The sequence below is a fragment of the Sceloporus occidentalis genome, unplaced genomic scaffold, assembly GCF_023333645.1.
Source record: "Sceloporus occidentalis isolate IW3139 unplaced genomic scaffold, rSceOcc1.0.p SCAF_1, whole genome shotgun sequence".
Taxonomy (NCBI): Eukaryota; Metazoa; Chordata; class Lepidosauria; order Squamata; family Phrynosomatidae; genus Sceloporus; species Sceloporus occidentalis.
In genome coordinates, this window is record NW_028316981.1 from 221,232,590 (window position 1) to 221,245,943 (window position 13,354).

General features: G+C 43.4%; 1 protein-coding gene across 5 annotated transcripts in view; it reads right to left on the reverse strand.

Moving 5' to 3' along the window:
• Positions 1–13,354, reverse strand: part of PGLYRP2 (peptidoglycan recognition protein 2) — a 30,136-nt gene that overhangs the window by 5,988 nt on the left and 10,794 nt on the right. For all 5 annotated transcript variants that reach the window (XM_089489075.1, XM_089489072.1, XM_089489073.1 and 2 more), the window contains one exon: positions 3,546–3,650. In XM_089489075.1, coding sequence (XP_089345201.1) covers positions 3,546–3,600 — 55 coding nt within the window. In that variant the 5' untranslated portion in view covers positions 3,601–3,650. The remainder of the gene's footprint in view (positions 1–3,545; positions 3,651–13,354) is intronic.

Here is a 13,354-nt window from a genome sequence, read left to right on the forward strand (position 1 = left end):
AAGCCTTTGTATACCATTTCTGAACGCAGAAAACTCCAGAAGCAGGTTCCAAATTAGTTTATTTATAAAAGGGAGAATCAACACACATACTAAGCACACTCTCTCTCTCACACACACACAAGAACTGAGATATATACATAAAAATGGTATTGGATAGCAAATAAAAGGACCGCAATAGTCAATGCTTACCAGTTCCAGAAGCCAGGTTCCAATCTGAGAGAAAGCTGGGAGATTAATGTGACCCAGTATTCTTGCAGCAGTACTGAAGGGTCTTAAATCTGACAGATATTGTACCGATTGCAAAACAGGACTGACTTGCTATTGTTCAGGCACATGTATTTATAGCAAACAATGGGTCTTGGGCAGTGTTTGAGGAGCTAAATGGCTTTTTCCAAGAGTTAAATACTTTCCCAGGGGAGAAGCATAAAATGAAAAATGCAAGAACAATCAGCTTGAATGTTCTCTAACAAAAAGAGTTTCACTCCCAGAAGGAAACTCCCTTTGTCTGTAGTATGCAAGCAATTTCCAGATCCAGCTCTCCCCATCAAACTGCTTAGGGGAAGTATTATGCTGATTTCAATCCTGAGCAATCTCATCTCGGCTAATTGCCTTAGCTTTTCCCATACCGAGCCATCTGGATTTCCTAATATGGTATGGCTAGTTTCCTGCACTGGAGAATCCCTTTTTTACTACCTGCCCAAAACATCCCTTTTTGATATTAATTTGATATCAAGGATTGAAGAGGGGTGACTGGGAAGTGGATCCTGGGATAACAGAGCAGGCAAGCAGGAAATACCTTGGAGCAGCAGGCAAAGTATCAAATTCATCCAGGTGACTATGGACCCAGCACACCAGGTACATGTTGCAGAAATGGCTGAGCTCCCCGAATGACAACACAGAAGCTTACTTTGAAAAAGCTCTGCCTTTCACCTTAAAGTATCAAGAAACTGGGATGTTGAAAACATGGAACACAATAGTATCATAGAATCATAGAATTGTACAGTTGGAAGAGACCACAAGGGCCATCCAGTCCAACCCCTTGCCATGCTCTCAATCAGGAACTCTCAATCAAAGCATCCACAACAAATGGCCATCAAGCCTCTGTTTAAAGACCTCCAAGGAAGGAGACTTCACTATTATTATTATTATTATTATTATTATTATTATTATTAAGCTTTTGTATAGTGCTGTAAATTTACACAGCGCTATACATATAAACATTTTAATAAGACAGTTCCCTGCCCTCAGACTTACAATCTAAAAAGTCACAACACAAAAGGAAATGGGAATGGTGGTGGGGAATGGGATCAGGTCCAGCAGTTCTTCTCTCCCTCTGAGGCCTAGACCAAGGCAGATGGATACGAGGGAGGGCTCTTCTTCTTAGTCCAGTCCAGGCCCAATGGATCTGGGCCTTCATTTCTCTCTCCATGGCCGGATGGCACCAGATGGACTGAAGTGTGTTCCACTGTCGAACAGCCCTTACTTTCAGGAAGTTCCTCCTAATGTTTAGATGGAATCCCTTTTTCTGTAGCTTGCATCCATTGTTCCAGGTCTTGTTCTCTGAAGCAGCAGAAAGGAAGCTTGCTCCCTCCGCAATATGACATCCCTTCAAATATTTAAACAGGGCTATCTTATCACCTCTTAACCTTCTCTTCTCCAGGCTAAACATCTCCAGTTCCCTAAGTCGTTCCTCACAGGGCATGGTTTCCAGGCCCTTCACCATTTTATTTTATTTTTAATTACATTTTATTAATTATTAAAACATACAAACAATTTAAAACAAAGAACACTCAAGAGGTGAGTAAACACAGACAAATATACCAACATGATTACAATATAATACAGGGCATGGTTTCCAGGCCCTTCACCATATTAGTCGCCTTCCTTTGGACACAGTACAAAAAGAACTCTTTCATGCTTAAAAACAGTGGAGGAATACAGACCACCCCTTTGAGGCAACCTGCACCTGCCCCTTTCCCCTCCAGATTGCGGCCTGGGCGTCCGCAGCGGCAGCCCCAGAGGCCCCAATACACCGCTTCTCCAGGCCTCGGGGAAGGACACCCCAACAGCTGTGGGGAAGGGGAGAAAGGGGCCGCTCAGCCCCTTTCTCTTCCACATTGCTGGCCCGGCCGTGTAAAGGCTGCTCCAGCGATGCATGCGGCAAGAAGGAGCTCCGTTTCAGAGCTTCTTCATGCGACACTGAAAGGGCGCCCCAAGTGGCCTGCAGCGTAGCGGGGGTGTCACACCCGCGCCACGCCGTTTGGCCTGCAGCGCAGCCATGATGTTATAATGGTGGTGCCCATGTATACAGGGTGCTGCCATTATCACGCCGCCGCAATGTGCTAGGGTTGCAGGGCATGTGGTGGTGCCGCCCTCAGGCAGCCCTAGCACATATCCAGACTGGCGCAAAGCGCCGGTTTGAAAAGCCCCAGTGATACCTTTATTGGGCCAACCAAATTTTAAAAAATACATGTTACAAGCTTTCAAAAGTTTTGAAGCTTCACTGGCTTCTTCGTCAAACAAATATGCTAAAAATCATAGAGGGGGGATGATGTTAATCCCATTCATGCAGCTAGGCTCCTCCTTCTGGCCATGTGGGTACTCCAGGAAATAAAGAATATTTCCCACATAGCCAGAAGGAAGAAGAGCCCACCTGCATGGATTTTCCTCCAGAACCACCTGAACTGAGAACAGCCACATCTTGACAAAATGCAGGCTTGGGACTAACATCATGGTTGTTTTTAATTTTCCCCTGTATGATTTTTATCACCTTTACAGGATGAAGAAGTCAGTGGAGCTCTGAAAGCATGCAACACATTTTGTTTTGTTTTTTGCATTTGGTTGTCCCAATAAAGGTATTGCTGTTTTGTGGTTTTGGGATGTTATTGTAATTTGCTACATTGCCAACACAGCTACCCCTGGATATGTCTTTTATGTTTGTTTGAAATTCTCATTTGTTTGAGTAGGGTATGTTCAAAGGAGGAATTCCTGGTGAAATGTTCCCCAGAGGACAAAACAAGCCTTGACAGGCAGGTGTCACTCTTCTCATACCTTTTTTTGAAAGAAGAGAGTAGAAAGCTCTTAAAAACTAATATGTCTATCGAAACATGTCCTGGAACTGAGTACTATTGAACTCACTGGGGGGGTTACCTAGGCTTGGGAAAATGATGTTCTTTTATTACAGAATACCTTAGCCTGAATGGCAAACAACCACACTAGCTGGAGTGTTCTAGGAAATGTAATCCAAAAGGCTTTAACCCTATAAATTAAAGTGTGGCGGAAATAATAGAATGGAAAAGAATGCCTCTGATCATGAGACTTGCCTGGTTTTCCCATTAGGCAAGCCATGTAAAGTCAAGGAATTTTTCAGATTGCTGCAACCAAATTTTCTTGGCTTCATCAGAACAGGAGACCCTGATACCTACAGTCTCAAACATAATCCCCCAGCACATGCTTTTGTTTATCACACAAAAGGCTTGGCTGGTCTATTTGAGTGGACTCTTGAAGGATAAGACAGGGTTGGAAGTGGGTTGATCGAGTCTCACCTGAAGTGGCCATGGAGGTACAAAGGAGCACAAATCCCAGCCACATCAGGAACATCTCGGCTGGAGGATGAAGAGCAACCTTTTGGCAGTGGGTCCAGTTGGCACCTGCAGCACAATGAGAAGGAGGGGAAAGGCACAAATCAATAACAAACATCTGTAACACTTCAGGAGGCTGAAAGCCATTGGGGAAGGAGGACAACCTATTCAGACAATGCCCCCAGACTGTGTCCTCATGTCCCACGAATGAGGAAGCCCATTTGAAGAGCCTGCAAGGAAGCAGTTGGAACAGAAGCTTTTGCTTCTCTTCATTTGCAAAGCCACTGCAAGCAGGTTCTTCCACCTCTGCCCTGAGGCTTTTAAAAGTATTTTAACACATTTATCTTTTTAAATTGTATTTTATTCTTCCAACATGTAACTTGTTTTAATATTATAATAATTTAATTCTATTTTAATGTATGCGTTTAATTGTACTGTGCGTATATGCTTTTAATTGTATTATTTTTTTAATGTTGTGAGCCACCCTGAGTCCCATTTTTGGGAAAAAGGCAGAATATAAATAACAATAACAATAATAATAGATGGTGCTGTAGAGCTATCATCGGTACCACATGTTCCATTTTATCGTACGGCTTCTTTATCCACAGATTCAACTATTCACAGCTTGCAAATATTTTTTGAAACAGGAATGGCTACTAAAGTTATTAGATTTATTGGAAATGGATAAAATGACAACAGGATTAATTCTAAAAATTATATTGAGGATTGGAAAAAGATGTTAGAATATTTAACCCAGAAATGGGGGGGAAATATCTACTGTGGGCTTAATTCTGGATTGAAATGGAATAAGTTATAAAATGAAATTTAAAGGTAGATTCAGGGGCTTTCAGACAACCCCTTTCCTTATCAGATCAGGGACGTGGCAACCACACGCCATGCCCCCAACCCAGCAGGTCCACAGTGCAAAAAGAAGCCACAAAAAGTGGTTTCTTTTTGCGCCATGGAAAGGGTGCCATAGCTGCTGGCACCACAGCTTTTCAGCACTCCTTTGCCGCAGCGTGTGTCCATGCTGGGCCAAGGGAGTGCCGTGACGTCTCCTGCCATGCAGTGGGATGTACAGTGTCACGCTGGAATGGGTCAGAGATGGGGTGTGCGGCATGTGGTCACCATGCCCTCACTCTGGCCCAATGCTGGCGTTTATCACCGGTCTGTTTAGGGCCTCAGTTTGGATGAGAAAAAAGGGGGAAATGTGTACGTTTGAGATAATTATAGCTTAGAAAAGAAAGGAAAGAGAACATAATATTTTCACTACAAGATACCCTCTTAAAATAATAAATTCAGACAAGTAAACAATGAAGTAACAGATGGGGTCTGGATGATTTCTGTAATGTTGAGTAACATTTGTGCAAATTATATAGTGAAAATGTATGTGATTTACATGTGTTACAAATGTAGTGTGATTTCTTTTTAATGTTGTTTTTAAAAAACAATATTGATAAAAATCATCATATTTTTTTTTAAAAATGCATTCCAAAAAGCAAACCTTCATTGTGCCATTTTATCTAAGGGACACCATTTTACTACCTCCTTGTATATAATGGGACTTTGTTTTGTATATAATGGGACATTATACATATTTTATATTGTATTTAATGGCACATGCACAGATTTTGGTAACCACAAAGGCTCCTGGAACCAAACCCCAGCATATACCAAGGGCCCACTGTATTTTGCTCTGCTGTTGTGTGACTTCAAGTCCTTTCTGACTTATGGTGACCCTAGGGCCATCATGGGGTTTTCTTGGCAAAATTTGTTCAGAGGAAGTCAAGTTAGTTTTTTGCAGCATTTGAAGAGATAACCTGGGAAAGCTGAAACTGATCTCCCCCCAAATGAACAACTTATTCTGCTATAATAGATGTCTGAATAATTAGCATAGTGCCTAAATACATGCACACATACACCAAGTGTTCTTGGAACTATTTTTTGTTGATTGTACTATATTTGTACATCACAATAAACCCATGTTCCACATGAACCCTGGCATATTGTAGACAAGCCAGTATGCTAGTGGTTCCTGTGGCTGATCTGTTTCATTTTCAGCAGAAGTCATTCAACAGACCACAGACCTTTGGTCCATTGTTTTGTTCAGCATGATGTTCAGACCTGGTGGCAGTCACTTCTCTGACTTTCCTCTTCCCAACAAACAACAAACATTACTTATGGTTCAAGGTTGGTGAGCAGCTGCAAAAGGCAGTAAGACCCAGCATGCTGATTCATTCCCAACAATGAGGAATTTGGTTAATTGCACCTTGTCATGTGCAAATCCAGCCTATAAATCATTCTGCCTTTTACTTACTGCTGAAAGTACAAACAGGCCAAACAAACACACCCTGAGCTAAAAAGGGGGAAAGTCCACAAAAACTGATAACACAGTTGCAACCACAAACATTGTACCGGAGTGCGTATATTCAATGCATTTGTGATGAAAGTGTGTTACAGAAGAGAATCCATTTTGCAGTTTTTCAAAAGGCAAGTTTCTGAGGCGTATGAGATATTTTTGGAAGGTTCGTATAGAGAGGGTTTGGTGAAAATCTCATAATTTTCCGCCAGAGGGAAGCTGCAGCTGTGGGTTCCTTTTAAGCCGCAGTGGTGGCATAACAAGTGCGCCACTGACACACTCATTATGTAAGTGCTGCACGGCACTGCGGACACCATGCGGCGCTAACATAACAATGGCAGCGCCCATATATACAAGGCGCCGCCATTGTTACGCCCTTGTCACGTGCTAGGGTTGAGGGGCATGTGGGCACACCGCCCTGAGGAAACCCTAGCACGTGACAAGGGTGTCACAAAAGGCCCGTCTGTTCTGGGCCATTGATAGGAAAACAGGATGGTAGATCAGTTGTTGCCCCTGGCCACCAAGGAAGGGTGAGAAAAGATTTCTTTGAAAATAATATTTAGCTTAGGAGAGGTTCCTGATGGGAAAAACTGGTTGCTGGCAAGAAGGAAGGAATCTCTTTCATAGAACCATAGAGTTGGAAGAGACCACAAGGGCCATCCAGTCCAACCCCTGCCATGCAGGAACTCTCAATCAAAGCATCCCTGAATGATGGCCATCAAGCCTCTGTTAAAAGACCTCCAAGGAAGGAGACTCCACTGCAATCTGAGGGAGTGTGTTCCACTGTCAAACAGCCCTTACTGTCAGGACGTTCCTCCTAATGTTGAAGTGGAATCTCTTTTTCTGTAGCGTGCATCCATTGTTCCGGGTCCTGTTCTCTGGAGCAGCAGAAAAAAAGCTTCTCCCTCCTCAATATGACAACCATTCAAATATTTAAACGGGGCTATCATATCACCTCTTAACCTTCCCTTCTCCAGGCTAAACATCCTCAGCTCCCTAAGTCGTTCCTCATAGGGCATGGTTTCCAGAACCTTCACCATTTTAGTCGCCAACCTTTGCTCCAGTTTCTCAACACCCTTTTTGAATTGTAGTGCCCAGAACTAGACACAATATTCCAGGTGGGGCCTGACCAAAGCAGAATACAGTGGCACTATTACTTCCCTTGATCTAACACTATACTTCTATTGATGCAGCCTAAAATTGCATTAGCCTTTTCACCTGCCACATTGCACTGTTGACTCATGTTCAACTTGTGTTTTACTTGGACTCCTAGATCCCTTTCACATGTAGTTTCATTCAGCCAGGTGTTCCCCATCCTATATCTGTGCATTTCATTTTTCCGCCCGAGGTGCAGTACTGTACATTTCTATGGTGAAATTCATTTTGTTAGCTTTGGCCCAGCTTTCCAGTTTATTCAGGTCATTTTGAATTTGGATTCTGTCCTCTGGGGTATTAGATACTTCTCATAATTTGATGTCATCTGCAAATTTGATAAGTATGCTCCCAATTCTGTCATCCAGGTCATTGATAAAGATGTTGAATAGCACTGGGCCCAGGACAGAGCCCTGTGGGACCCCACTGGTCACTTCTCTCCAGGATGAAAAGAAGCCATTGTTGAGCACCCTTTGGGTTCAGCCGGTCAACCAATTACAAATCCATGAGCGTGCCCACACACCCCTCAACCCTAGCACGTGATGAGGGCATAACAATGGCGGCACTCTGTATACATGGGTGCTGCCATTGTTACGTAAGTGCTGTGTAGCATCCGTACGGCGCTGTATGGTGCTTACATAACAAGTGTGCCAGTGGCGCACTTGTTACACCACCGCTGCGGCATAAAAAAGAACCAGCAGCTGCGGCTTCCCTCTGGTAGAAAATTATGAGATTTTCACCAAACCCTCTCTATATGAACCTTACAAAAATGTCTCGTACGCCTCAGAAACTTGCCTTTTGAAAAACTGCAAATTGGATTCTCTTCTGTAACACACTTTCATCACAAATGCATTGAATATACACACTCCGGTACAATGTTTGTGGTTGCAACTGTGTTATCAGTTTTTTTGGACTTTCCCCCTTTTTAGCTCAGGGTGTGTTTGTTTGGCCTGTTTGTACTTTCAACAGTAAGTAGAAGGCGGAATGATTTATAGGCTGGATTTGCACATGACAAGGTGCAATTTACTGAATTTCCCATTGTTGGGAATGAATCAGCATGCTGGGTATTATAGCAGGAGGAGGAGGAGGAGGAGGAGGAGGAGGAGGAGGAGGAGGAGGAGGAGGAGGAGGAGGAAAAGAAGGAAGGAGCAGAGAAAGGGTCAAGTTCAGGGGAGGAATGGTCAGAGGGAGGGCAGAGAACAGAACAAGCTTCCCTCGCGCAGGCAGCTTTTTATTTATTTATATTTTCCCTCTTCTTATTTTTTATTTTCGACAGACTATGCAAATGCTTTTTGTACAGGGTGATACATATAGATAGAATATGTCTTCTTGTGCTACATTTCCCTTTTGTTTGCTTGCTCCCGGCACGGCACCTCACTTTGCAGGAGGCTATTATTATTATTATTATTATTATTATTATTATTATTATTATTTTGTGTGTAATATTCGAATGCTACAATGCAAATGTTACAAATGTTTCCCTTTCAATTTGGCAAACTGATACAATATGTGCATGCTTTTGCTACACACAACACACACACACACACATACCTGGAAGTTTTTTAATTTGACAGAATATGCCGCCAGTTATTTTTAAAAAAAGGAGGGGGGAAAGCACCCATTCCGTTGGCCAATGGCTGTAGGAAATGTCACCTTTGACGAAAGCGGAAGTGAATTTGATTGACAGCAAAGAAGCCTTCATTTTAAACCAGTACCGCAAATGTGAACTTCGGAGGGATAAATTACCCCGATTAAGGTAAATGATAGTGGGCACTTGCTTCCGGAGAGATTCGGAAGGGGGGGCCCGGATCTGCCCAGTTCCATCCAGGGCAAATGGGCCAGTGGGAATGGGGCCCAGATGAGTTTTTTAAACCTATTCCAGAGGGCTTGTATTCCCTCTAATTAGTCAGGTTCAAATTTTGGAGGTGTTCTTTATTCCAGCCTTGTCGCAACAGGCACAAATGCCCCAGTTCTAGTCTGACCATATTTTCTTGAGACAAAATGGGACACTGGGATAGCAAAAACACGACAAGGTTATGTAATATTTTGTATTCGTGAAAAATGAAGATAATAACAAAAGTTTTATTGCATGAACCTATTGAGCTAACAATTATTCTTCAGTGACAGAACTTCTACAAAAATGTAGGTAGATGTAGAAGGGGACTGTATCTCACAACAATCATACCATGAAGATTTCTCCAAGGGAGCAATCTTATGTAGCAAATTTCAGTCTTTCAACACTTTATCGTCCTGGGGGACCTCAACATCCCCTTCGAGGCCGGCTCATTAGATCTAACAGGTGCAGCTCGGGAGTTCATGGCTTCCATGACTGCCATGGGCCTGTCCCAATAGTCTCAGGCCAACACGTTGTGCTGGTAACACACTCAATGTGGTCTTTATTACGGATCAGGAACATCCGTGGGTGGAGGTAATGCAAACCTCCGCCCAGTCATGGACAGACCATTTTTTGGTCAAGGTGGGACTGAAGACCACCACCCAGATCCCCCCTGGGGGTAGAGGACCAATTAGAATGGTCCGCCCTCGAAGGCTGATGGAACCCAAAAAGTTCCAAGAAGTCCTAGAGGGTTTTATGGTTGGGAACAACGACGATTCTGTCGAAGCCTTGGTTGATACCTGGAATAACGACCTTACCAGGGATATAGACATTATCGCTCGCGAGCATCCTTTCCAGCCCGCTTCTTATAAAAAACTATGGTACACGCAAGATCTCCGGAAAATGAAGCGAGCCATGCAACGACTAGAGTGCGACTGGCAGAAACATCACCGCTTATCTGACAAGACACACCATAAGACTCTTCTTGATTCCTATGGAGTGGCAATCGACGCAGCAAAGAACTCGTTCTATGCTGCTTGTATTGCGTCAGCAGAGTCTTGTCCAGCAGAGCTGTTCAGGGTGGTTAAAGAGTTAATCCAGCGATCTCCCACCCTGAACCCTCTTTTAGAACCAACTAAAGCCTGCTGTGACCTATTTAATGACTTCTTTGCTGATAAAATCTCTCAGATAAGGGCTGATCTTGACACCAGTATTATAACAGAAACTATGAGAGAGATGTCCAGTGATTCTGTGGACTATGTTAGACTGGATCACTTTGAGCTTGTAAATACCAATGAAGTGGACAAGCTCCTTCGATGTGTAAGGAAGACAACATGCCCCCTCGATCCCTGCCCATCTTGGTTGACCGCTCAAGGAGGGGATGCAATAACAACTTTGCTTCAGGCTATAATCAACACATCCCTCAGGGAGGGGAAATTTCTATCTAAGCTTAAACAAGCGGTGGTTAAACCACTTCTGAAAAAACCCTCCCTGGACCCTTTGATCAGAAACAATTACAGACCGGTCTCCTTATTACCATTCTTGGGCAAGGTGATCGAGAAGGCAGCTGCCTTCCAACTCCAGGTTGTCTTGGATGAAGCCGATTATCAAGACCCATCTCAAACCGGCTTCAGGGCGGGCTATGGAGTTGAGACTGCCATGGTTGCTTTGGTCGATGATCTCCGTATGGGCATCAACAGGGGAAGTGTGACCCTGCTGGTGCTCTTGGACCTCTCAGCGGCATTCGATACCATAGACCATGGTATCCTTCTGGAATGCCTGAGGGAGTTAGGCATCGGGGGCACTGCGCTCCAGTGGTTCAGGTCCTACCTCTCAGGTAGATTCCAGATGGTAAGGCTGGGGGATAGTTGCTCCTCCAAGAGAGAGCTGCCATCTGACATCCCTCAGGGCGCCATCCTGTCCTCCATGCTATTTAACATTTACATGAAGCCGCTGGGAGAGATCATCTGGAGACATGGGGCGTGGTGGTATCAGTACGCTGATGACACCCAAATCTATTTCTCTATGTCTCCGACTCTTGCAGTGACTAAGGATGGCATCTTTCCTCTAAATGCCTGCCTTGAGTCGGTAATGGGATGGATGAGGGAAAACAAACTCAAGTTGAATCCAGAGAAAACGGATAGGATCCCCTGGCCCAGACAGAGAACTTTGCCAACCTGTCCTGGACGGGGGTCACATTTCCCCTAAACAACAAAGTGCGTAGTTTGGGAGTACTCCTAGATCCGTCGCTGCAGTTGTCATCTCAAGTAGATGCAACGGCTAGGAGTGCTTGGTATCAACTTCGGTTGTTACGCCAGCGCCCCTACCTGGCCCAGAGGCACTTGAAACAGTGGTACTTGCACTGGTAATCTCTCGTTTAGATTTCTGTAATGCGCTCTACATGGGGCTACCTTTGTACCAAGTTTGGAAGCTTCAATTAGTTCAAAATACAGCAGCTAGATTGGTCACTGGAGCATCGAGTTTTGACTATATAACACCAATACTAAAATCTCTGCACTGATTGCCGATTAGCTTCCGGGCGCAATACAAGGTGTTGGTTATTACCTTCAAAGCCCTAAATGGCTTGGGCCCGAGTTACTTGAGGGAACGTCTCTCCCTACATAATCCACCCTGCACTCTCAGAATAGCTGGGAAGAAATCACTAGACTATGTAAATACCAGGCTAGTGACCACTTCCCACAGAGCATTTTCCGCCATGGCCCCCAAGTTGTGGAATGATTTGCCAGAAGAGCACTGTCTCATTACCACCTTAGCTTTCAACAAGGCACTGAAGACGGATCTCTTCCGGCGAGCCAACCCACAAACCTGCTGTAAAATTCTCACCTCTGTCAACATTGTATGTTTTTTACGGAGAGTCAACCAGCTGTATTGTATTGATAGTAATGTATATATATTTTTATGCAATGTATTTAATATTGTTGAAATATGTTTTTATTGTTGAAATTTGCTGACTGCTGTAATCCTGCCTCGATCTGCAGGGAGAGACGGGAAATAGAAATAAATCATCATCATCATCATCATCAAACTTCTCGCACCCCATGACACAATTTTGTTTTAGTAGCTACAAACATTTCACGTTTTCTGGACTCTAAATGGTTTACAAGATTTTCAATATTTATGGCTACTTCAGTAGCTGAAACATTCCCTTCAATGAAACTAATATATGTTTGTAACATAGACACTTGATGTCTTGCAAAAGACCATCACAATTTCAAACAGGATCTTCTAAGACCCTACTCAGATGACTGAAGACAGGAATTCAACTAAGAAGTGGACATTTAAGTTTTTAATTTGCAAAATACATGAAGAAAAAAAGAACCAAGAACCAAGAACTAAGAAGATAAATTTCAGCTTAAATGAATTAATAGTTTGTTTTAAGTATAAATTTTAAAAATGGGAAGACTGTAATGATTAATTGGATGTAAACCTGTACAAAGATTAAATTAAAAAAACAATTTCAAACAGGGATCTTCAAACCATTTTCAGAACAGAGGGCATTTTTCTTGAAAATGGGACAAAATTTACATTTATATTAAAATGAGGGACAGTGTGGAAATATGGGGGGAAACTGTTCTGTTTAAAACGGTACATATGATCAGCCTATGTAGTTCCTTTTATCAGCATAATTTGTAGAATTAAAGTTGTTGCCATTCCTCACTGCGTTGTTCTAAATGGAAAATATAGGCAAGATCTTAGAAGCAGAATCTGGGAGATTACAGAATCCTTTTATCCTGAAAGAACAGATGTTCCTGGTGAGAGCATTGGCTAACCGGCACACAGGTGGCTCATGGACTCAATATCTAGTGCACTTTGAGTAGAAGGGGAGCAGAACAAACACTTCTGACATGTTCTCTCTGGGCATTCATATCTCACAAACCTCCCACTAAACCCCCAGTAGAAAAGTGAGCACTTACCCCTCTCCTGCAGGAAACGGATATGCTAATGCAGCCAGCTGCTTTGCCTCCTGTGGACCTTATATAATTCCCTACCAAGCATTACACAAGGGATTTCCCCAATCTCATGGACAGATATGGTTCTAATTGTCACTGCACCACTATGCAAAACTGATTTGCTTCCCTCTCAAGGTAGGCAAGCTGCCCAGCTTCACTGAACAGAAGAATTCGTAGCACTCCTTCCTGACCTCATTGAGCCTTTGAGGGAGATCCCCAGATGCTCGAAGCAAGGATTTGGAGAGGTTCTGTGAAACACTTTATTGACAAGTGTGTAATGGCAACATGAGAAGGTACACACCCCTCTGGCATCTTCAGATGATTGAGTCAAGCCTGTTGACTGGGGGTTTCATTCCCTGTTCATCCCCAAAGCAGTGTACATTGTGCCAGGTGTATTAAACCAGTGGAGATGACAGGTATGTTCTGGCACCATGGTTGTCACTTCAAGTGCCTACTT